Source organism: Camellia sinensis, chromosome 3, assembly GCF_055761805.1.
Source record: "Camellia sinensis isolate YWXY chromosome 3, ASM5576180v1, whole genome shotgun sequence".
NCBI lineage: Eukaryota > Viridiplantae > Streptophyta > Magnoliopsida > Ericales > Theaceae > Camellia > Camellia sinensis.
The window spans coordinates 23,012,359-23,039,010 of NC_138963.1; the positions used below are offsets into that span (position 1 = coordinate 23,012,359).

General features: G+C 34.7%; 2 protein-coding genes across 4 annotated transcripts; both read right to left on the reverse strand.

Moving 5' to 3' along the window:
- Positions 1 to 15,991, reverse strand: LOC114297497 (uncharacterized). Of its 2 annotated transcripts, none has more exons than XM_028241936.2 (18): positions 15,558 to 15,991; positions 13,774 to 13,995; positions 13,242 to 13,337; positions 11,339 to 11,391; positions 10,645 to 10,741; positions 10,452 to 10,525; positions 9,946 to 10,039; positions 9,485 to 9,595; positions 8,838 to 8,914; positions 7,515 to 7,581; positions 6,662 to 6,727; positions 5,680 to 5,787; positions 5,387 to 5,517; positions 5,151 to 5,217; positions 4,936 to 5,000; positions 4,772 to 4,865; positions 1,006 to 1,076; positions 1 to 879 (listed from the first exon to the last, which is right to left on the reverse strand). In XM_028241936.2, the coding sequence occupies exons 1-18, from the start codon at positions 15,705 to 15,707 to the stop codon at positions 333 to 335; spliced, it is 2,190 nt and encodes a 729-aa protein (XP_028097737.2). In that variant the 5' UTR covers positions 15,708 to 15,991; the 3' UTR covers positions 1 to 332. The 2 variants fall into 2 exon arrangements, with proteins under 2 accessions (XP_028097737.2, XP_082775415.1); XM_082919289.1 differs by having other exon boundaries at positions 13,770 to 13,995; positions 15,558 to 15,898.
- A 1,661-nt stretch (positions 15,992 to 17,652) lies between these two features.
- PAH1 (Lipin family protein) lies at positions 17,653 to 25,015 on the reverse strand. Of its 2 annotated transcripts, none has more exons than XM_028241935.2 (11): positions 24,610 to 25,015; positions 22,612 to 24,373; positions 21,925 to 22,523; positions 21,747 to 21,820; positions 20,627 to 20,711; positions 20,093 to 20,179; positions 19,628 to 19,700; positions 18,899 to 18,942; positions 18,649 to 18,777; positions 18,443 to 18,541; positions 17,653 to 18,220 (listed from the first exon to the last, which is right to left on the reverse strand). In XM_028241935.2, exons 2-11 carry the CDS (start codon positions 24,347 to 24,349, stop codon positions 18,167 to 18,169), a joined length of 2,982 nt encoding a protein of 993 aa, XP_028097736.2. In that variant the 5' UTR covers positions 24,350 to 24,373; positions 24,610 to 25,015; the 3' UTR covers positions 17,653 to 18,166. The 2 variants fall into 2 exon arrangements, with proteins under 2 accessions (XP_028097736.2, XP_028097735.2); XM_028241934.2 differs by having other exon boundaries at positions 22,612 to 24,429.
- Positions 25,016 to 26,652: the final 1,637 nt, after the last annotated feature.

Here is a 26,652-nt window from a genome sequence, read left to right on the forward strand (position 1 = left end):
TAACCCTCGAAACCAATTTTTAGGGCATTCTATGAGTTTCTTGAGCAAAGTTGGATTTTCCTTCAAATTGAATTACAGACAAACCCTTCAAAAAAAGAAAAGAAAAACAACCTAGAACAACTCATGTTCCATTGAGTCCATATTACATCATACAATTCATATAAAGTCTAATCCCTACCACCTTTCAAAAGTTCATGTTTGTGTAGTCACTAGATGATGATCATAGCTATAACAAATAATCTTAAAGAGTAAAAATTCTGTTAAAAAAAATGTAGGTCATTAACAAGCTGTTGTGTTATTGAGAGTCTGAAAACCAGAGAGGCAAGTACGGGCTATTTTCTTGACTTGTCACTGCTTTCGAGTTCCTTCTCAAGTTCATCGAATTCCCATCCACCAATCTCCTCCGTTGACTGTTCTTTGCTATCCGATGCCTTTTCTTTAGACAGTTCATTGTGTTTGCATTCCAATGTCTCAGTCTTCTGTTTGTCAGTGGGAGATGGACTTTCAGTGCCTGTTTCTTTTGATGGTGTCTCTATTGTTCGTGTTGGTGTCTCAGTTTCCAACTTTGGTCTCTCCATGGATTCAATTTTGTCATTTGGGGACTGTTTATGAGTAGGAGATGCACTTTTCTTGGGACTTTCTTTTGATTGAGTCTCAATAACCATCTTTGATCTCTCAATGGACTTTGATGGTGTCTCTGCTCTTTGAGTTGGAGTCTCGGATCTCTCAGTGGATTCAACTTGAGACCTCTCCTTAGATTCTGCCTCTGCTTTTCGGGTTGGACTTTCAATTTCCAATATCGGTCTCTCAATGGATTCAAATTCGTCTTTGATTTTATCAAGATCATCAAATAACTCTCTGACCCTATGATCACCATGCCTGATCACAAGTTACCATGCTCCCACTTTAAAGGGTGAACCACATGTTGCCAAAGGCTAGTAGGGGCAAAAAAACATGAAAGTGGAAACAGGAAATGAACCCTAACAGCTTCCAGGATCAACTCACCTGAAAATCGCTTCGTTTTGAGAGGAGAACTGCTTTTTTATGCTTTCCACTACACTGAATGTGGATATAAACTGAAAATGAGACAAGAAATGCAAAGAATGATATCTTTAAAGTTTAAGTAGATAGATGACAAACTTCTGTAGAGACCTTTAGAACTCATCCACAAAGTTTTTGCCTGTTTGGTATTGTTTTCATCTTTTTTAAAAAACACAGAAAAATTGTCCGGCAAACTGTATCTGAAAATTATTTTCGTGAAAATGTTCAGCAAAGTCACTTTTTAGGAAAGATCAGAAAGCTTACTTTGATTTTCAAAAACTGTTTTCACGCAAAAATGAAAACGATATGAAAATGATGATTGTTTTTTTCATTTTTTTATTTCCAAAAATATGAAAAACGAAAGCAAGAAATGAAAACAGAAAATGGAAACACAATCAAACAGACCACTTATTTCTAAAAGAAACTTTTCAGATTTAAAGGGCCCTTATAACGGACCTACATGAAGTGCAACATGTTAGAATTTCCCATCTTTACCTTCACCTACTCCACTACACACTCCACTTCACCTACCTCTACTCCACTACACACTCCACTTCACCTAACCCACTATCACCTCCACTACACCTACTACCACATTACCTTCACCTACTCCACTACACACTCCACTTCACCTACCTCTACTCCACTACACACTCCACTTCACCTAACCCACTATCACCTCCACTACACCTACTACCACATTTTCTTCTATATATAGATTGTATAGGAATTGTAATTAATGAATCTTGTAATCTATCAATCAAGACATCAATCAATAATACATAAATTCTTACATGGTATCAGAGCAAGGTTAAGAATTTAATATTTTTTCGCTTCACCGGCGGGCGGCAACCTCGCCTTGGCCGCCCGCCGGACCTCAACCTAGTCCGCTAGAATTGTCTACTACATACCTACCTCCTCATCATATCTTCATAACATCTCATTCTCTCTCGGCATCATAGTAGCCGTGATACTGCTCATACTTCTGGACAGCGGAGAGAACATCGTCTTTCTCGATCTTTCCGCCGACGCCGGTGGCGAGATCCAAGGCTCCGGCTTTCGACATCACTCTCCCCAAATAGTCCATAGCAGCTTCTCCACCGGAAAGATACTCCTAACAGCAGCGGAAAAAAGGTGTTTCCCTCAGCCAAACAAGGCTCAATAGCTGTGGTCCTCATCAAAATACGTGTAATTGCTACTCCTGAACTTGGTTTCCCTATCCTTGCTAACAAGCTTCTCAAATGCTTCCGGGCCATGTTCTTCTATGTACTTCTCAGCAGCAGTTAGAATGTCATCTGGCTTACTGAAGATGTCCTTCTTCCTTGGGACATACTAGACGTTAACAGTCTGCTGTGGGTTAAGAAAGAAAGGCCTCAAATAATGCTCATAAACATATGCAGCACCACTGATACTCTTTATGATGGTGGATATTTCAATGCCATTACAACACAGCACCTTGAAATTTATTTTATTTTATTTTCTTATCTCTCTTTCTGACCATTACAACACAGCACCAGCACACTTGTTCCCACCTTTCATCATGGTCTCCACTTTCTTTTTCTTTTTTTATATTTATTTTAATCCATCTTTTTGAAAACAAAACCAATATCACTTTTTTTAATTCCTTAATTTATTTTAATAACATGAGTGGCCTCTCTTTTCCACCATCTCCCTCTTTTTCTACACAATATTTTTGTACCACCGCCCACTCCATGATTTCCATATTAATATTATTATTATTATTATTATTATTATTATTATTTTCACAAAAAAAAAAAAAAAAAAAAAAAAAAATTCATTCCAGTTGATTTTTCTGCCTTACCACACCTACCATTCGAGTTTGCCAAACACACTTATTTTATTCATGTCAGGATCAACCCCGATCATAATTTTACACGAGAAAAAAAAAAAAAAAAACAAAAAAAAAAAAAAAAAAAAACCACCATAACACACCCAACACCCACAGTGGGATTTTTCTTCTCTACTCTGCTGCAGATCTCTTCTTCTTTCCTCCGTCCTGGGCGGCCCTTGACGGTGCTGCCTCCGTGTTTCCTACGCCGCCGAGCACGTTCACTCCTCCATACTCCTCCACTGCAGCATACGGCGGACCTCCAAATCGGAACATCACAGTGGCCTTCCGCTTCAGCTCCTTATTTTCTGCTTTCAGCACACTTATCTCTGCTCGCGCATCCTTATACATGCGTTGGAGCAGAGCCAGCTGGGAATTTAAATGCTGCACCTCATTTGTCCTACTCTGCAGCCGGTTCGACAAATTTGTGACCGCCGTCATGGTTTCCACGCATGACTTCAGCGTATACTGATTAGCCTCAATATCAGTTTGCACCGCCATTTTTTGCTCCACCGACCGCATCGGAAAGTTCAATGGAGCAAAACCAGAGATGTTTGGTTGAGGTTCACTGGCCACCGCACCAGTTATTTCTCTTGTGGGCTCGTTCAGTTCTGGAAAGAGCATGAGCAGGTTCTGGGTAGCTGGACGGGAAGAAGAGGCCATGTTTTTGGGTTGCTAAGTGTTTCAGCGAAATAGCAATTTCAGACTGGTAATGTTCGGAAGGGTTGGTGACAGAATGGCAACAAAGTGTTCCACAGTTTCTCTCTCCGCAGAGGCAGAGTTTTTTCAGCGAAGGGTTGGTTTCAGAGGTTTCAGAATGGTATGCCTCAGCCTCAGCCTTCGTCTTGGTTAAATAGCCGAGGCAGCCACGCGTATCGCGCGCCTCTTGCCGCCCGACAAACTGGCACGCCTTTTCATGGCACATCTTTTGACAAAGTGGGCACGCCTTTTGAGGGCGCGACTTTTGAGGGCTCACTATATATATCCATATATATATATATTTGGGCAGCCTATATACACCATCATACAGTGTATTTTTTATGGGTCCGACAAGACTCTGTAAACTGTCCCGACATCATACAGTGTATTTTTTATGGGTCCGACAAGACTCTGTAAACTGTCCCGACATTGATTCCGGTTAGCTCCTTTATGGGTCCGACAAGACTCTGTAAACTGTCCCGACATTGATTCCGGTTAGCTCCTTTATGGGTCCGACAAGACTCTGTAAACTGTCCCGACATTGATTCCGGTTAGTTTCTACAAGGGTCCAGCAAGACTCCGTAAACTGTCACAACATTGTCTTCTACAACGGTCCGACATGACCCCATAAACTGTCTTCTACATCGGTCTGACACCACCATACAGTGTCCTCTACAACGTTATGACACCCCATACAGTGTCTTCACCAACGGTCTGACACGACCATACAGTGTCTCCTATCCTTTTTTATTTTTATGTATTTTCTTGTTTTGTTACTCTCTCCAAACTCAAGTTGGTTAGTTTCTCTCCTCCTTGAGTTTGCGGGGGGCTACCTCTACTCCACTACACACTCCACTTCACCTAACCCACTATCACCTCCACTACACCTACTACCACATTTTCTTCTATATATAGATTGTATAGGAATTGTAATTAATGAATCTTGTAATCTATCAATCAAGACATCAATCAATAATACATAAATTCTTACACAACAGATGAGAAGTATTAAGAATGATTATCACTACCAATTGATTATTCTTAGGCTGTGTTTGGATCTTGGATTTGAGAAGATATTTTTCACTTTCCCTTTGCTTTTTCATTTCCCTCCTCAAACCCAAGATCCATACACAACCTTAGAGATAACAACAAAAAAATGTTAAAAATGAAAGACATCCATACCTTGGTTTCAAAATCAAGATAATCTTCTTCAAGATTTCTTCTTGGGTTTATTGCATGGGAATTTTCATCATCTTTACAAGCTGCTAAGTCTGACCTGGTGCAGGCTAATAATTATTAGTGCAAATCAACTTGAGATTGTGATTTTAAAGTTAAATTATGAATACCTTCCAATTGAATTCAAGTTTTCCACAAGTTTCCTAAAAGTGGTGATAGAAGGTCCCAATCCTTCCTGATAGGAAAACAAGATGGAAACATAAAATATACATACACACACACATATATTTACATAAATATGAGAATTAAAATGCATCATAGCATTATGTGGCAAGCCTAGGTGACAAGAGTTCATTAATGTAGATGGCTGTGAGTGAATAAATACCTTGTAAGCAGATAAAAGACAAATAGCTAAGTTCACAAAATAGTCTCCGTGTCTCGCCAATTCATCACTTGTACATTGTAAACAAAACCAAACAAATATGTTAAAGATAAAATATTCATGAGCTACTTGTAACTGAACAATGGGGCAAATAAAACATGAACGTGAAAAACACACAATTTCTGTTCTATTATTGAAACAATTCTCTGATAATTGAAGAGTGACAAAGTAGTCCTTACTTGATCAGCTTCTCCTTTTGTTCCGTGTGTTTGGACTGGAACACATAGGTATCTTCCAGAAAATTAACAAATGCATTGCAAACATCTGCTTCCTCTTTATAACACGCAATAGATCTTGACAGTTCGTCTTCCTACCGTTTCAAATTGTGAAAATAAAATAAAATTCTGGTATCAGTGATTGAAAGTTTCCAACTGTGTGCTTTGATATAATGGTGTAAACCGTAAAGCATGCTAGAAAATGATTCTCAATTGGTTTTAAATTGTATATATAGTAAGTGCAAACACCATAATACCTTTGTCTTGAAATGTTCAAGAATCTGGTTACTTGCTTCATCAAACTGCTCTCTTTCTTCCCTGGCATTATGAAGACGTGCTCGGGCAGAAGCTAATGAGGTTTTGACCTATGGCAACCATTCATTCTCATAAGATGTCTTATGGTTAGTCACCATGGAGATGTTAATGACCAAAAATGATCTGACTATAGAATGGAAGTCACGGTTTCAATTTTTAAGTTTTGAATACATCATTTACTACATTTCTGTGAAGTCAAAGGACACCAAACACTTCATTTTATAGGAATGCATAAACTTAGTATCCTTTGCGAAAGCTGATGAAGCACTACATATTGTTCATGCAAGTACAAAGTACACAATGATAGTTGCAATTATTATGAAATGGCATTGACTGAGATTATTAAAAAAAGAAAGGTGACCCAATGCTTGAGGCTCCTGCTTAAGCATGGTCTGGGGAAGGCAAGAGGCCAAAAAACGTATGTTATCTTCCTAAATGTCAGCGGTTAACTCCATTCCTAATGGAAATGGAATGGAAAATTCATTTATCTCCATTTTCTTCCTTGAACTAGTTACACTTCTTCAAGAGGCCAAGCAAAAATTTCGCTCATTTTGCTGTTGAAATAAATTTATCAGGATTCAGGAAACTAAAATGGTAGCAACATTTTTTACCATGATCAATTTCACTTCATGTTTTATCTTTAACTAAAACATGTAAAGACACGTATCAGATATCTATACCCCTGCTGTGTCATATTATATGCAGGTAATGCCACATGTACTGAAGTGTTCATGTTCAGCAGGGAAAAACTAAATTAGTGATCAACCTATGTACACAAGGCCAGGTACAAGTGTACAACATTATGCATGCGACACAAATGAAAAAATAGGTAGAACTGAAAACTTGAGTAAACATTTAATGAAGAGAATTCTGCAATTGCAATAATGGGGTTTTTCAGGTGATGGGGGACCACCAGGTAAGCACCTTTTTCAATTCATCTTCAAGTTCATCTCTTTGCTTTTCAAGTGTTCCAATCTCGCCCATCAATTCCTGGAAAAGGCTGTGATACTTCAGGCATTTGAAAATCCTCATGAATAAAATAGATAAGACAATTGTAACATACCCAGATGCAAATATATTAAAACGAAAATTTATGATCTTATTTATCAATTAGATTCAACCAACTAGTGCATAAATGTGAAACCTCATGAGGCTAAAGAGTATGGCTTATAAATGCGCAAAAAAAAAAAAAAACGACGACAACAACAACAAACAAACAAACAAACAAACCTTACCAAGCCGTAGAATACTGCTTATTTCAGTCACAGTTTACAAGAAAATGGTCAGGAATCATGCGAATATTTTTGAAGAACGTCAACAATATTAACATACAGAAACAATGTTACCCTGAAAAGAATATTGAAGTGTAGCTATGCAGGATCTGCACATCAGGATAAGCAAACAACATGGGCAGATGAAAAAAAAAATTGAAAACTTCAGAAAGGCAAAACCCAATCTAACAATCATTTCATTTAAGTCAAACCGACATTATAGTAAACAAGGGGAGAAAATGGATACTCAGAAAGAAAAGAGAAAAAGTTGTGGCAAAAGTTAGTCATATATGTAAAACACCTTATGCAACAGAAAGAAATTTGGTTCTGCCCTTGATGTTAAGAAGAGCTAGTTTAAAACACATGTCAAAAAATGTAATCATAACATTTAAAATCATCCAATTTGATAATCCTCTCCCAAACAATGCCTAAGTTGACTAATTCCACGGGGTAGTTTGATAGATTTTTTTTCAAGAAAATGGTGTTATTTTTGCATGGAGGTTTACCTTTTCGATTTGGCTGACTTCACTGGTTCTGGTTACACGAAAATTAAGGGCTTCTTCTTTCTGTAATCTGCTTACAAATGGAGAAAAAACAAGAAATATTTTATCCTAATATTCGTACTTAGGAAATACAAGACAGTAAACAAGGAAAGAAATATTAATCTGTCAGGTATAGACAAAAGTCCACCTTTTTGAAAATTGGACACTAATCAAGTCCACTTCATTAGGAAATAATATTGAATTGAAGACAAGTATTCTAAAGAACCATTCAATTGGATATTTACTTCAAAAAGTCCACCCCCCAAAAAAAAAAAATGTATTAAAGAATTGTTTCTGCTTTACACTTCAAGAAATACACAATGGCCATTGAACAGTAGGGTGAACAAACCCTTCAAACATATAACATATGCAGCAAATTTGACAAATGTGTTCCAGATTTTGAATTTGAGCAGCTTTTATGATTGTAACTTATTGTCAAACCCCTCATCGACCACATTAACAATTGAAAAACAGAATTTTATTTTTTGGTCTGACAAATTGAAACTATGCTATAATGCTATGAAACAAATTGACCCTAACCACATTTCCATTTTATAGCTTGATCTCAATCAATCAAAACCCATCTGGTGTGCAAAATGAATAGTCCCCCATCATTTACACAGGAACACTGTGTGAATAAGGTCCGCAAGCATTGCCTGTATCTGCTTCAACACTCACTTTATTTATATACTACATATTTCCATTTATTTAGTTAATTATCTTTTTCTTTTCCTTTCTTTCCTCTTTTTTTTTTTTTTTTTCATCTTCTTCGGGGGAAAGGAGGGAATTAGATGATTGTGATCCATAACATCAGCCAATAAAATTAGATGTCAGAAAAATATGTGCAGCTTCTAAATAGGTCGTCAGTTAGTCAATGGAAAATTTTAATAAAAGTAAACCTAATCTCTGTAATAACAAAATCCAATCAAATGGTAATCACTAAACTGTTACTTCCTATAGTCCACAGAAAATATCTTAAACATCATCGTCCAAAAATTAAAAACCTCCAAGCTATCCCTGATGAATTTAGATTCCTATTTTTTGTTTCTTTGAGTTGTAAAAAATTGCACTAATTGAAGAACATGTCTAATAGCCTTGAAAAATGTAAATGCATCTTTCAGATAAATCTCTGTAGGCATGTAGCTAATAAGGCCACAAAGTAATCTACCTCCCAGCTCTTTCTTTTCGTATGTCAAGGAAGGAAGAACTATTTCGAGGTGTGGTACACATTCTTGGAAGAGGTGCACCACTATACAAAAACAAATAAAGACAGGCATAGCTAATAACCTGTGGTCTGAAATACGCTTTTCAGCTTTTGAAGCAGAGTTAGCAAGCGATTCTGATAAAATTTTTAATTTATCAACCTGCATATTAATCACAGTGAAAATGAGAAATGATGAAGTAGGTTTTTAAATAAGCATAGAATAGAAACAAATCTAATCATTGCCCAACTGCACAATCAACTCTAAGAATAGACAATATTATCATTTGCATATAAACTATACTGCCTTATCACATTGTACTTTTTTAAATGCAGTCCTTAACTTGGAAAGTTGATGTATTGGCCTTTCAAATTTTATTTATTATTTTTTTTAAACAGAAAACAGTATGGCCACTGACCATCTAGCCCGTTTGTATCAAATGTTTGGTCCTGAGGAGTTGAGAGGTTTAAGCATCCTTTTTTTTCTCCTTTTTTATTTTGTTGGGGGGTGGGGGGTCTTTGGGGTTTAACCCACAGTGACTACAGGTGTGGAAGAGAGATTGCCATATGGGCTAACACTTTGGGATGGAATTTATGAAAAGATAACACAATGTCCAAATTACACATGCCTGGCAGATGGGATGCTTACCTCAACAAGACAAACCACATTTCTTAAGAGAGGCAGACTTACTTGTGGAACCCAAGAAAACAGTCTTCAAGAGGAAAACCATACCTTTTTTGCATGAATGTCTGGAGAATCCCCGTTCTTTAAGAGTTTCTTCTTTAGTAAAAGTTCCTCCAGCCTGGAACACAGTTGAACTTGTTCAAAGGCTTCTTTCAAAGCCTACAGGAAAAACAAAAAATCCATTTGGTTTTATGAGTTTTACCATTTTCAGTAATTCAAAAGACATGTGTATAATATATACACACACAAACATAAACTTAGTAATCCTAAAAATCATTCAAAATGAACCTAATGATCAACAATAGAACTCTAGTAACTTTTCTATTAAATAAAAGAACAACACATGTTGATTTTATTTCAATAGAATAACAATTTCAAGTGTCGCTTGTAGTATTGAAAGATTAAAATCCAAAAACATTACAATCATTCCAAAGGTTTTTTCAAATCAGTAATTGGCCCAGATATGTAATCTCACTATTAGACGTGTGCGAGTATTGAATCAATCTCACCTCTACTGGTGCAACAGTTGTTTCTTCAGTTGAGGGCTTTTGGGGCTTCTCTCCATCTAGAATTTTATGTATGTCGGAGACTTCGAAATCTATTCTGAGAGCAGATCACAAAACAAGGGAACAAAAAGAATTACAATTTTAGTTTTAACACTTGCACGATAATGATGTACATGCACATGGCTGCAAAAAAAAAATCTAATGTATCAAAAAGAAAACTTAAACCTGAGCTAAAACTCAAAAAATTCAACATTTCAATTAGTACAAAAAAAAACTATTAAGTAATGAATTACAAGGACAGGATTAGTATAGTCAAAGCATACGGGAGAACTGCCCCCTCGGTAGACATAGGAAGTTAGGAACACACCTCAATAGATATGGGCACATGCACGTTCACACTTACATATTGAATCCAAGACAAATATATGTGAACTTCATTCTAAAAGGAAAAACAATGACACTTCAACACCCAACTCCTGCAACAGACAAAATAAATGTTCCTTAACAACCTTGCAATATCAGCATTTAGTTTCAGCCCTGCAATAGCACCTTGAGCATATTGAAGCAGTTCTTCCCGCTTAACCTGAAATAAAAACAAAGGGTCAGGGGCCAAAGGTCAATAAACTCATAAGTTTTGGCCTGAAAAAATACTGTAAACTATATAGATGCTTCTAAATGGACGGATGTGCATGTCGTCTGTACCAGTACTTCCTCCTCATAGCTTGAGAAAGCTTTTGCCAAATTTTGTATGCAGCACATTGTTGTTTTATGAACTTCCTTTCCTCCTATGAAACAAAGCCTAAATACAACCATATTAGGAACATATTTTGCCTAAAATTCCATCAATAACTTTTTACCCATTCAGGAGGAGGGTAGACAACCCTCTAAGAAGCACGGGCATGGATAGGTGACATGACACAGATATGAAATAAACACACCGACATGGATATTTTCAAAAAATGTAAGAGAGGACATGTGCAAAATTTATAATTTTATATATTTATTATATATCATATATATGGATAAATAATTATTATATGTCATATGTGTAAATATTTAACTCAATGATAATAATTTTTAAAATATGAAGGAGGAGCATGGATATGAATTTACATTGCTTTTGTTTTATTAGTAGATTTCAAGTTATTTTATTCAAATTCGTAGTATGTTATGTATGTCTAAGTGTTGAGAAGTATCCGATGAGAGTTGTGTCAAGTCGGTGTTAAACACGGTGTCAGACAGGACACATGAAATTCTTAGAAGTGTATGTGCTTATTAGATAACCCTTATAAGCAACGTTCATTTTTCTCATAACTAACTCATCGTATAATCCCAAGTAATTAGTTGAGCCTTTATAAAGCAATTGGTAAAAAATCATGAGAGTGAGAAGAATTACCCAAATATCTCTAGAAGTAGAGAAACTTCCTCCTCATTTGGTTCTTCAAGAATCTGAGTCAGACAAAAGAGTTAACCTGCGGTTAACCTCCATGGATCAGCAAGTACAAAACCACATTTATGTTTAACTAGCAAATATCACATTGAATTAAAGAGGAAGGTAGGGAGATGATGCTCTACATCATATGCCACAGCTCTCTGGTACAATATAATTTGCAGGAAAATCTCGTTTACTGATGAAAGCATACAAAGCAGTTGAAGTTCCTTTCTAAGAAGTAATGTTTATGGTCTACTATAATGCCATTGAGTGTATATATTACTTTAAATGGCTGTGGCCTTTTCAGTGGAGAGTGGAAATACAATAACGCAAGCCCAATGCATCTAAACTAAAACAATCAATGCATACCATGCAATTACAGTAATGATTTAAATCTAACTTTTTATGTCTGCCACAAATACAACAATACATCATGTGTAGCATATTTTGTCACAATTCTATCACATATTGGAATAAATAACCCTAACAATATAAAGATCAAAAGACACTAAACAAAAGAAAAATGAAATGTTGTAAACATGCTACTATGCATGAAAAAGAATACAGTAAACTGTATAGATTGGATATCAAGACAAATCAAGATTCTACCAGAAAAGGTAGGAGAAGACTGCAGCAAAAAAATAACATTACGTAAAACAAATATTCTATGGTTGTAACATGTAATTTGCAATTTATGACTCATAATAAGGAATAATCAACTATATTACCCAAAAACATAAATGGCAAGGAACACTAAACATATGCTTCCATATGTAGAAACATTTAAGTGTAACATATATAGGTACTTGCATAATTATGATCATTCCCATGTTAAAAATTCATGCAAGTTAATTGTGTCTTAATTATGGTAAAATTTAAATAATTCCTTAATTCGATTTTTTTTATTTATGATTATAGGCTTTGTTATATACTAAACAAAAGCCATACCCAAACACCCCAAATTTCTTGGTCATATGTCGACAAGTGTCCAAGCATCCAAAATTCTAAATTTAATTTTAATGTATAGAGTCGTCCACAAGATGCCAAACACGTGTTGAAAACTGTCCAAGAATGTCAGTGTTTGACCCAGACACACTTTATTTCATATAGATCATAAGAAGAAAAATTATCATACTGTTACAAATCTAGAATTGAGTAATACGATACCACATAGATCACTCGAAGGCTTTAAATTCCAATTCTTCTTTTGTATCTTAAAGAAAATCTTCTCACTATAACAAGCAAGCAAAAAAGAGCACAATGACATGGAACTTTAAGATACCACAAAGTCCTCTTTCAAGGTGCTTCCAAGGCTGAAATCCAGTTAATCAAGCTTCTCAAATAAAGACATCTGGAGAAGAGCAATCTCAGCTAAAAAGAGTAACTTTCTTCATATCACTTCAGCAGACAAAAGCCTGTAAGTATGTCATCTAATAAGCTGTACTTCAATCTCACCAAACAGATGTTCCACTCAATCAGTTACCCACTTGACAGTTTTATTTTATTTTATTTTTACGAGTAGCATGATCAATGTTGTTTCAGTAGCATATTGCTACAGTATTAAGTTGAAGAATTTACCAAAAGGTTGGCCTTGCTATAAGCCCTTACATTTTATAGGCTAGAGTTTTGATCCTGGTTGCAGCTTTCATACAAAGCCATAAGAATCTATGGAATCAGGGCAATGTAAATAAACTACATCTGACAATATTTTAAATTATCTGAGTTTGTGAACAAAGTTGAGTAAGCTAGAGAGAGAAAGAGAGAAGTGTGACCTTTGAGTAATACCAAATTATGGCTGTTAGTTTACCAGGACAAACATCGGAAGATGGAGCAGCTTATAGAAACCATTGATATTTTTTGAACTTACCATCGACAATGTCATGCCTTCAAGAGCTTCACTGTGAAGAAAGACATCAAAGAAATTCATGGGTTCTCCCCCAAGATCAGGGTCATAATACAAAACCTGTCAACGGATAAATAAATACACAAAAAGCTACTCAAACAGAAGAAGAAGAAAAAAATAGTATAGAATTATTTTCAAGTTTGATAAGCACTAGGAACTGTTATTAAGCATGTAGAAAATGACAGAAAGAAAAGCCAAGCCATTTTTGGCATTTATACACTGAGGTAAGGAGCCTGTCTCTAGTATAAAATAAAGACAGCCATAGTTATGTAACTTCTACCATCAATACACAGATTGAACTACAGCTTAAGTAGAATTTTCAAATTATCTGAGGCACTCACGCTTTTGATAAAAGTTGACAGAATTTATAGTATTATGTGCTTGCTGATGCTGACAAAGTGTGTCATAACTTCATAAGATGCAGTATGCTTAATAATAATATATTAGTTTAAAAGTGTAAGAATGTGAAACAGAAGTAATTTAGTCACTTACTCACCAAAGTAGGCTTTCTCGGAGAATCCTTTGATTCATCAGATATAGGAAGCTGCTCAGAGTTCTTTCCACTAATCTCAGCAGAATCTCCAGATATTCTTTCAACCTCTTTAAGTGCAACCAGCCACCTTCTTAGTAACTGAACTCTTTCTATCCCTCTGCAAGAAACGGAAAGTTCTTCCAATCTCTTGACGGCTTGCTTCAAGCTTTTGAGACTCCGAGATGACTGCAATGGCATGCAGTTTTTGTCAAAACAATGGTACTAAATAAGCAACCCAATATGAAAGATGCAAAATGCAAGTATCTGATATGATCTACAACCAAACAAAATTGATGATTTATATAACAGGATCCCAATGCTTTTAGTTGAATCTATTAATCTAAGATTTATCTTATTATTATATGTTGCAGTTTATATGTCATAGGCTTTTGCTGTTTTGTACTATTTCCCATAAGGGTCTGTTTGTCTAGTTTTGAATTTTGAATCTTTTGATTAGTTGTTCATGAGTTTTCAGACAGTATGCCACTCAGGTTTAGTGGTTTTGCTAGACTATCCACCTGCAAGTTACATTTTCATTCATTTTTTTTAAATTCTACTTAATGAAGGTTTAAAAAAATAGGGGAAATTACTTATCAGTTGTACTATCAGGCCCTGTTTCTTTTCCGTTGTAGCAATCCACTCCAGACTCCTAGTGATGAACAGTGAACATAAATCATGTTTGTTTGGTTTATGGGACTCTGGAATGAAAGGCCTTGGGCGAGGGTATTAGCAGTCTAGGTTGGGAAATGGTATTAGAAAATAGTCCGTTCAGCTTAAGGTGTTACCGGTCGTCCGCAAGGACTTCTAGCCAGACAACTGGCCGGTCAACTGGTCAACTGCAAGTTTTTTTTTTTATTTTTTTTATTTTACATGATGGGCATTTTTTTCCAACATTAATGTTTAATGATTTTGTTTTTTTTGTTAAGTAAAAATCATAATTTAATTTTCTTTATCATTTTCTATTTATTTAATTTAACAATTCCTATAATAACAACTATCATCAAAATAAACACAATTTTACTAATCCCCTCACTATCAATTTCCTCCTCACTAACAATCCACTCACAAACAATCCCCTCCATTCTACCTCTGAAAACCAATGGACCCTCAAAAAATTTATTACAAAATCATAAAAAAGTTTGACTTTAATTATTAATGTGTATATAGTTTACCACTTATCTGCCATTTTTTTTAAAAGCTTACGCAGAATTGAAATTCCCCCAAAAAATAAAAGCTTCATTTCTTTTCGTTCTTTTACATTCATAATATAAATCAAATTATATTGTTTTTAAGCTATTCCCCAGCCCATTGAAACTCCATAACTAGGTTATATCTTTAAAGTTTTAAACTCAAAAGAAATTGTAGCAACAGCTTAAAAATTGGGTCAAAGAGCTCTAAAAATACAAGCTTGAGCAGAGACTTAAACCATCAGTTTTTGGATTTTAGGTTTTTTTTATTAGGGCAAACTATTTTGATACCAATGTTGAATCACATAAAAAATAACAAGCATACACATCTATAGATACACATTCATAAAACCAATATAGAGCTCCCTATTAGATATTCATAAAAATTGTTTCATAAATAGCTACATTCTGGTCAATTTATGCAGATCATGAAACAATTCCACTTATCTTTTCAGAAATGTTTAGCAATACTGGTCAATCAAATTGTAATCAAAACAGAGTATAAATTAAAAAGTCAAAGGCACAAGATAATTATTTGAATTGTAGAGAGAGAGAGAATACAATGCGATCTTGTAAAATCTTAGCGCCCTCGGCGACGGCTTGACCGGCATGTTGAACGACCGAATCGGCATAGTTACGGACGGTGCGAGTGAGATTGTTGTTGCCGCCAACTTCGACAGCTCTGTGCACTGCGGACCTTAGCCACGACATCACCACCACCACCACCACCTCCTCCTCCTCCTCCTCCTCTCTTCTTCACCCCAAATTCTAGAGAGATAAATATGATATATATATATATATAGAGAGAGAGAGAGAGATGTATATATAATGTATATACAGGTCGATTGTGTTGTTTGAATCAGAGAAATGTATGTATGAGGTGATGTTGATGGAATTGAGAGAGAGAGAGAGAGAGAGAGAGAGAGAGAGAGTGGAGATGGCGAGGCTGGAGAGAGGGGGTCAACGGTTTCGTATTCCCAGTGAACGTTCGTTACGAGTCTGTCGCCGTTCATTTCGCGTTTTTTGATTTGCTAGTTTTACCATATTGCCCTTGGGGACTGATTGCGCGGGAATTACACTCCGTTTGGTTTGCCTATTTTTTTGATGGAAAAGGAATAACAAATCACCTTTTCCTTGTTTGATTCCTAAGAAAGAAAAAGAAAAAAAAAAAAAAAGGGAAAAATTACAGCACAATGGTTATAATTACAAATTCATGACAAAACTTATGAATTTAAGCTTGCATGTTTTCATTTTTCAGAAAATTCTACTTTCTTATTTTTCATATTTTTTTATTTTTATTAATTTTTTTTAATATTTTAAGTAATTTTTTTATTTTTTAGACACACTTAACATAAATACACCTAAAAAGTAAAAAAATTATAAAAAAAATCTTTTAAAAATTCACTAAATACCAAAAATACAAAAAAATACAAGAATTCAATACATTTTTTGTATTTTTATGTATTTATTAATTTTTTAAAATATTTTTTCACAAATTTTTTACTTTTTAGATACATCTAACTAAGGTGCATCTAAAAAAGTAAAAAAAAATGTTTAAAATTTAAAAAATATTCACTAAAAACAAAATAATACGAAAACTAAAAAACTCAATTTTCAAAAAATTTAATCCAGAAAACTCGAACCAAGCACACTGATTATTTTTTATCACTTATTTGAAATTATTTTTAAAAACATACCTGACTAGTAATTATCCCAAAAAAAATTACAGGGAAAGCATATGAAGAGAAGATAATTTCTTTTGTTATAATGAAAATAGTAGAAAGTGAGAAAAAATAATGATAATAATAATAATAATTTTTCCTGAGTTTACTTAACATTGAAAATGTTGAAAGTTATATTAAAAAAAATTTAATTTTGTTTTACAGTTGATAACTACACTTTTAGTTTCTTGCAAAAAATATATATAATTAATTTATTATAAAAGTAATTATTTATAATTAGAATTCTTATCTTCTTGTAAAATCTTCATCATAATTAAATCCATACAAGAAAATTACTGTTTTACAAATGTTAGTTTTTGCTTTCTTAATTTCTGACCATTTTAAAAGGAAAGAAAAAAATAATAATTTGTGCTTTCAAGTTTGAATAAAATACGCAAATCAAACTTTTTTGAAATAAAATTTGAAGGAGCTAAGAAAATATGATGGGAAAAAGTTTTTTTCTTCGACAAAAAATATTAGCTTGAAAGAAGAAAGAAAATATGGTGGAAATTAGTTTTTTCTTTTCTTTTTTTTTGTTTTGTTTTCCCTCGATCGTTGATTTATCAAAATAATCCCCCATAAAAAATATAAAAAATAAAAGATATCATTTTTTCTTGTTGCCAATAAAACATAAAATATAAAATAAACAACTTACTTTTCTTCACTCTCATAGTTTTGATCAAAAAATGACAAGAAAGATGAAATTAATTATGTTTATTTATTTCTCTACATAACCAAACAATACACAATTTTTTGAGAAAAGCATATCAATTTTCTTGTTTTTATTTCTAACCAAACAATCAATAAATTTAAGTTATACTTGGTAACATTTGTCAATTTTTATTTTTTGCCAATAGAAAACGACAGCACGTTTTTATTTTTCTTTTCCAATAAAAAAACAAAAATAAATAAAACATAATTAGTACACGTAGATATTTTCAAAACAAAAATAAGAAAACAAATTTAACTTCTTGCATTTTCTTTTCCCCTTCCTTTCATACTGCCTTGACAAATCCAAATTCTAAACATAGCCTAATAGGGAGGAAAAGAGGAGAGTGACCCGAGCTTTAGCCCAAGTGGTCAGGAGGGATACTTAGGCCCACCTCAAGTGAGTGCCCACTTAGATTCGAGTCAATAGAGTGATATCGACCTGCTATAGTAATCTACTAACATCTTATCCTGTGACCCAAAAATAAAGAGAAATCTTCGACTTGCCCTAAAACCTTTTATTCACTAAAGGAAGCTGTATGGTCCTTTATGAGTACAAAAGATCAATTGTATACAATTTTACATCAGTGCTAATAAATAAGAAGGAGCATCTTAGCGTCATTTCTAGGATGAATTTTGGGAATTAATTGGAGTTATCTTGGTTGTGAATGCATCTCTGTAAGACACCATGGCAGTGTACATCTTGTCTGCAAAAAGCCACAAAACAATTACTATGAACTTTCATTCAAGGTCTGCAATCGGCATTTTCCAGTAATTCCATGAGTTGAAATCTTCCTGCATAGATATTAATTACCAGAATGTTAATGAGACGTTAGACGATAGAATGAGAATCAGATTTGCTAGTAGTGAAAAAAAATAATGAGAATCATTAGTGAAAAATGATGATCTGTTTGGCCATGTACTTCATTTATTTTATGTTTATGTTTATGTTTTCTTTCAACATATGTTTTCCATTTCAGTTTGAAATGAGGAATATGCAATCGGCAAACTTTTTACCTGCTCAACCATTGAAGTTGGTGGGAACATGTCATTGACCAGTGTGTGTAAAGAGGTGTATGACTTCACATCAATGCGATGACTGATGGCTACCTCGCCCTGTTAGTTTACACGGAACTAATCAGAAGACCAAGAAAAAAGGGAGAGAGAGTTTATGCACCCAGATGGGTATCGGTGGAACAAATTGACAGAAGACAAACAAATACCTTTGGATTAATGATAAAGATTTTGCCCTTTGGGATCCCAATTTTCCTGTAACTGAGTTCATCAGTGTCTCGATTCCCAAAACCCGCATAGAATGGATTGTAATCAGTAGGGAAGAGTGCTTTAATATCCTGCACGACACATTTACTTTCAGCTGAAAAAGTTGAGCAGATCGTTGCAAACAGTAGTTTAACTGGTTATGAGACAGTTCCGTTCTATGTCAACTCAAATGATTTGGCCTAGAAGAATTACCTCTAAACACGCGATCTTGAACTCGTGAGGTGCTCTCCTTATCACTGTCACAACAAGATCAAAAGTAGGGCATTAGATCAGAAATTAACTTAAAAGTCAGTTTCTTATTGAAAGAAGGCAGGGAGCCTTATCAAACAAGCATGCGAACATGGACTACCTTCGAGGAGAACCAAAAAAAAAAAGTGACTAATTTCCAATTTAGGGGTCAGTGATTCAACAACAAATGACAAAGACAAAAGTCAGTATGGGATAATAACATTACAAGATAAACCCACAATATAATCTTATTGTCTTTTACAAGAAACTAGAAGAAAAAAGAAATTAAAAGAAAACAATCTTGAGGATCTTCTAGATGCAGAGACTGATGCACAATTGCACACAATCAGTCCACATTTCAAGTGCCTACATGAAAACAATTCAACAGTGGTAGGTGCAGTGCATACGCTGCAAAAGTTTCAAAATCAATTCAAAGAGGTGAGACAATTTTGTTGTATCATAAGTGGATCTGTACATCTTAACATACATGTCTCTCACTGAGCATCACTATTTTTTTTCAATATGCATTCATAGCAAGCTGAAACAAAAGATATCCATGGCCATCATCATCAAAAAAATAAGTAAATAAAGTTCCCAAAAAGCATAAAGCTGTTCTGTATCATCTATTACAGTTTAAAGCAGTTCATTACAGATTAGAGGCAACAAATAATTATTCCAGGAATAGGAGCTCACCTTCTCGGTACAATGAGGGAAATAGACCATCAGGTGAAATAACAACAGGTCCATTGGGTAAAGCTTTTCCATCCTGCAATCATTAATAAAGTTACAAAAGTTCATCTTATAAAGTTCTTTTGGCATGGTAGCAAAACTGTCAAGACAGGCAAGACAGAAAACGGCAAGAGTAGAGACCAAATGCACTCGTGGAAATAGTCTATCATATTTAGGGAACCAGATGTGAAACATGGCATGTAAATATTCATCCACGTGAAGCATTAGGTCCTACAGTTAACATGAAAGCTAAAGGCTAAAGGCCACACACAATATTAAACTACTAATTTTCAACCATCACTCATTTAGCCTACATGGAAAGTCCCAACTGATTGGTTCTGTTAATCGATAACTAATAATTTCAATAATTCAATAGCCTTAATATAAGAAGAACGAAAAAGAATACCAAATTTGAGGGCATTTTATTACCTGTTTGAGATTGAGTAGAAAACTTCTAGTTAGATATGCTTGAACAATTGCGCGCGCACTCAAAAAAAGCAGCTGATACCCATTCTCCTGAAGTAGAAGTTCAATATTAAACACTAATTTTCAGGGGGGGGAATTCCTAGCGTTCAATAAAAACACAACAAATGCAACTAAAAAAATAGTGTTCAGAAAATATCTAACCACAGGGTGCCATAAAATGTATTTAATCAGACCAAACTCCAAAGCACAGGAGACATATATATAGATGGTTAAACTAATTTAAATAAGATCAGTGGTCAAAAATAAAGCAAGGCACCCCATCTCCCCCTGTTTTTGCATAAGGCAACAATTAATAAGCACTCTGGAATTATAAAAACTAAAGCTAGTTGAGCTCAACTGCACATTGGACGACAAACCATGGTATATAGAAACCACTTGGATCTTTTGCTGAATATCACAGCCTAATAATATCCCAGTTATAAATGTTAACTTGCGGATGATACTAGACCTTAAACATTAGAAATAGGAAAAACAAACCTTAATTGCAGAGAAAAGCCGAGCTACCCCAGATTGTGTCCAATCCTTTCCAACCAAAGGCATGAATTGACCAAGAACATCAGACCTGGAAAACAAGCATGAAGGTAATGTACAAATCATTGTAATCATTATTGGACTGTGTGCAACAGATGCTAAGTCAAGAATTAATTAATAAGTTGTCTTAGCCGTAACAAGATTGAGTTTACTTCTTTATTCATTGTTTGAAAAACATAACACCATTGCTACAAATGCTCTTTTCTTTTCAGGTTATTAGTTCTGCAACAACTTTACACAATGATGTGTTTTATGAGCATGTACTACATTCAGTTTGTTAGAAAATATTATAGGTCCCATAAGATGCCCTTCCACTGCTCTAGAGACCAGCATAAATAAAAGGACCACCATAAACATCAGATTGTTTGTTACTATTTGTTAAGCCTTATCTTCAGCTTCATGTTCATGGTAAAGCAAATTACTCACCCCAATGTGTTTTAAAACATTCTAAGATGAATAATCATGTGCATGACAAAACACAAAGTGTGCAATACACAACTTCAAAATATGAAAAAAAGAAAAAACAACAAATAAGTTTTAAAAAAAGGGTCTTGCTAAAAAGTGCCCCTAGCGTGCAAGTAAAAGACAAAAAAATTGAAGAACACATGACACTTTTTATTAAATTCCATGCAATTTTATTAAAATCAATACACTTTTTAACATTTTTACATATTTTCTAGACACTTTTTACATACTTCCCAACATTAAACAATGCATAAGGGGCACTTGTTAGCATTTGCTTTAAAAAAAAAAAGTAATAGAAAGTAACTAAATTATACACATGCCATCTGTGGAGCTTTATCTTCCACAATTTGCATTATTAAAGTGGAAATATATAAATAATAAATTAGATTAAACATTTTTTCTAGAATGACTTCCATAAAAGATACACTAATACATTAATATATTCCATTTCCTGGCCGTGTTGTCTTCTGTACAGTGTCATGCCCTGTATACGTGTCCATGTTTGTCCCATCCCATGTCTGTGTCCATGCTACATAGAATGTTATTTAGCATATTCCCATAAGTTGATAGCTAACAAATTTAGCAGCCTAGTAAATCTTACTTGGTTATTGTCCCATCAACGTCTGAAATTACAATTCGTGCATTCCACTTCCACAAGTAAATATGAGCATCAACCTGTCGAACGAGAATGTAGCTGAGCAATTGAAACAGAAGGGAACCCAATAAAACAGATTATCACCTTGAAAACGCAAGCATTAATACCAGAAAGAATGGTATACCTGTTGCATTCCTAAGACCCTAGTAGAGAAACTGAAAGTCACCATATTTTGTCCTTCCTTCAGGTTCAGTGATGCTATTTGCTCAGTGGTGGGGACATTTGTCCTTAAAAGTTGCTTGTGAGGAGATTCACCGCCACTACTGGATGTTGGTGTTTGTACTGGAGGGAAGTTCTGTGAGCCAGATTCAGAATCAACAAATACCTCCTCACTAGAAGCATTACTGGTAGTGTGTTCGAGTGTTTTGACCCTTCGAAATGGATTGGGCCACAGCCTCCATCTGCGCCCAGAAGGAGTGGAAGTGATTACAGAACCATCATCTCCAGCTTTTGGTGTCTCATCGTGCTCCACAAGAATCGCATCTTTGGCCTCAACAGGTAAATCTGAGCCATATGCAGCCACTCCAAGAACAACATGAGCAGCTTTATCCCATGGCAAGTACCTATCATGAAATCTGACAACTAAGTTTTCATTCTTGGTAATTGATGCTGCAGAAAGTTTAAATGCCTCCTCAGATATACGATGTGCATCAAACACTTCAGCAGCCGCATTCAAACCCATACCAGCATGAAGTAAGTTCCCACAAAGAGAGATCTCAAGCCCTGCAAAATTAGATGATATATTATTTTTTAGAACAAGCAACAAGAAGAGAGTCCATAATCATATGTAAAGCCAGCTAACAGCCCTTACTTGAATCAGTTTTGATCTCATCACCAGAAGTTACTGTCTGAGGTTCCACAATCTCACTTTTACTGCATTCATCTTCGGGAGCAGATCCTTGTGGGCTACATTGTATCCCTTCAACTGCTAGTGTATTATCAACCTGTTCCTCTAGCTCTTCATTGTGACTAACAGAATCAACAGGACTGTTGTCAGAATCCATATGATCTGAACTTGCTTTATCCTCAATGAGTTCCACTTCAACCTTTAAATCTGGACCCATCACACTGTCAGAAGCACCAGAACTAGAGGGAGTTAACTCACCACTATTTCTTGATTCACCAACTTCTCCATCTCCAGTTTCATTGACAGATCGAAGATTGCAAGGAGATTTTTCAAACTCGCTATTTCTTGATTCACCAACATCTCCATCTCCAGTTTCATTGGCAGATCGAAGATTGCAAGGAGATTTTTCTAGCTCCCTATTTCTTGATTCACCAACATCTCCATCTCCCGTTTCATTAGCAGATAGAAGATTGCGAGGAGATTTTTCTAACTCCCTATTTCTTGATTCACCAACATCTCCATCTCCAGTTTCATTGGCAGTGCAAGAAGATTTTTCTTGTGAATTGTCTGTATTATCATGAATCTCCAATGGCGAGTCCACATCTTGTTGATTGACATTTCCATCTCGTGTGGCCAATGTTGTTAGCTCCAAACAGCTCTTGAATATGTCTCCCCCCCTAATACCAGTTGAAGCAGCTTCCAGATTACCATTGACACAAAGGTCTTGTTCCTGGTGTGCGACATTCTCAACTTCTTGAACATGACAAAGATGCTCCCCGTCTCCTTCACAAACTTCCATCTGCTGCCCAACAGCATTACCAGCATTGCTTACACTGCAGCTGTTTTCAGAAGCAACTTCAGGTGCAGAAGTGCCCAAATCACCTAAGTAATCAGCAGCCCATGTCTCTTCACCTGGGCTGAAGTCAACATTGCCCTCAACAAAATCAGCCTCTTGGCCTGGGCCCAGATGAAACTGGGGTGTGCTTAATTGCAGAATATCAGTGTTCGTTTCCGATGAGGAGATGGGTGCTGTCAGTATGTGACCATCTATGCTCACCAAAACCACTTCTGCATTCAAATTCTGTGATTCCACAAAATGTTCCACACTGTCCAAATTATCATACCGATTAGACCCATATTCCGATAACTCACCCGAATCATCAAGAGAGGATTGATCATCTGGAAATTCATAGAATCTCCTTTCACTATCAGATTCGGTCATCTCACTCAGGTCGACACCCAATGCAACATGTTCATCTTGCAATTGAACCTCACCATTAGAAACACCACCCTCTTGCTCACGAAGATTCCCATTATTCCTTTGATTAATTACATTGTTATTATCACTAATACTACTATCTTGTCGTGTAACTACCAAACTATCAGAATCATTCAGAACCGCACTTGCATTACTCCCTTCACCAGAAACCACCTCCCTGACGAAATACGCCTCACCCGAATTGTCAAGATGCATATTGAAATTGGCCTCGACGCCATTAACAGATATCCGAACTATCTTTTCTGCCCCTTTAAGAACACCCTGAAATTTACCGAACCGCACGTACCAAGGCGCACTTCGGAATGTCCCATCCTGCTGCTGAACAACAATTATGTCAACTGCCCCACCAAAGGGATGGAATGGGGTAGCAACAGAGTATACACCTTGTGATATAAAGCTCCCAACTCTTCCCACCACATTCATTTGATCAATTCACCTCCCAAAACCCTATAATCCCAAAAAAAAGACCAAAATAAATAAATTCTTTTTTTTCCCCACAATACCTGCATGCAGTTCAAGATTCGAAATGAACACAATCAATGCGAATTCAAATCCATTGAACATAAATCGAAACCCTAATTCATGAATTTGCATCAAGAAATTCAAAAAATAGCGAAACAAAGCGACATTAAAAATGAGAGTTGACTTCGGATCCACACAGATTAAACTGAAAATCGACTTACAGATTCAAAATCGACGAATTCGAAGAAAGATTTCGCTGTGAGAGACGATTGTCGACGAAGACAGAGAAGAAATCAGACAGCTGAAGCAAACCAAGACGATTCTCTCTCTCCTCTCCTTCTCTCTCTATATAGGCAAGAAAATGTGAAGCTTTTGCAGGAAATTGATGTTCTCTCTCCTCGTTCTCCTCGTTCTCTCTCTAGAAGGAGTTCATATATGAAGTGTTTGTATGTCGTTTGTTCTTGATTTTTCTAACGTTTTTGTGTTGTGTTGTGTAGCGTGTCAATCCAAAAACACATGTCATTTTACAATAATAAGAATAAAAATTTCTTGGGCTGCCAAGTTTTTTAGATTTTCGACTTTATACGAAACCAACCCAGCCAGAGCCATAAATTTCCTACAATTTCAATTTTCAATCAATAAATAGGTAAATGTTTGAGCAACGAAGGGTTTGGTTACTTATTTGCCCCTACTTTTTTGTTAAATTTACGGAAAAAACCTATGAAGTGTTTGGGAGGAAAGTTAGCTTAAAATAGACTTCCGTACTAAACAAATAACATAAGTTAAAATAATTAATAATATAAAATATATATTTAATTTATCAAAAAAAATTCTAATAATCATTAAATTAATTATAAAAAAAATTAATTAATTTTTCAAATACACCTATTTTAATCAAATTAAAATAATCAAAAATTAAATAACTAACTCAAATAACCCCCTCACCAACCAAAGCTCAGTTGTGTTGGTCTGGTAGGTGGCATGGGCTTTGAAACGCATTGGTCTTGTTCATACAAAACGAATCTTCCGTGTTACACGTGTCTTGACCTTACATTTGGTGGTGGTTTTCCGAGTCGGTAAAAAATTAATTTTTTTAATTTATTTTATCTTTTATAAATAAAAAATATGAATAATAATATAATCTAAAATAAGTAAAAAATTAAAAACTAACTTTTTATTTAGTCGTCAAAGCATCTCAAATGAACCTTCCCCTCCTATCAAACAAAAATACTTGCAACTCGTTTTTTTTTTTTAATCTCACAATTCTCTTTAAATTTTAATCATTGATGGTGTAGGTCTCACACATACAAGAGTGAATTCCACACATATATCAATAGTTGAGATTCAAAAGGGATTGTGGGATCCCAAAAAAAGGTCTCAATCATTATTGCCTATCAAATCTCATTTTAATTTTTTTTAAATTATAAAATAAATTACAAATATTTGTTTAAAATATCAATTTTCTCTTGTAATTTTAAAAATTATAAATACACCTTTGTATTAATTTTTATTTAAGAAAATTAACCCCAAAAAAATAAAAATTTTAACTACTCTTCTAAACAATAATAAAATTATTTAAATTATTAATTTAAATATATTTTTGATATCATTAAAATTATTAATTAACTTTATAATTTTTTAATAACAATAGTCATTTATTATCTGATTAAAAACTTTAAGGAACGAGATGTAATTTTTATAACCACAATAGGCAATTTATATTTTAGACAAACCTTAGAAAGTGTATTTGTTATCACACTTATGCCTATTTTAAAAAGTCAAAGTTTTTAGTCAAAAAGTCACTACAAAAAGTTAACTATTTTATTTTCTTTTTATGTTAAGGTTGCATTTGATAGAATTTTAGAATTGTGATTTGCTAATAGAATTGTATTTTGAGTTTGTGAGTTTTGAAATTATGATTTGAGTGTGAAAAATTTGTTTAGTTATTAGTTTTGAAAAGAGTTTTGAATTAAGTTTGGAAAAATTAATGTGACATATGATATTTGATTCAAAAACTTACAACTCATAACTAACAGACACAATCCAAAATTATATTCAAAGCTTATGAAAAAAATTTAAAAATTGGAAAAATATTTTTTTATTTAATATATAAAGAATTACAGGTGCCAATTGCCCCAAAAAAAATTACACTATTTCGGTTAACTGACTAGACATCCAGGAGGACAACCAGGTAGGCAAAATTCCAAAATTCAAATCCCGCCTGAAACGAGTTTTTAAAAGTGGTGTGGAATTAATTTTTGAAC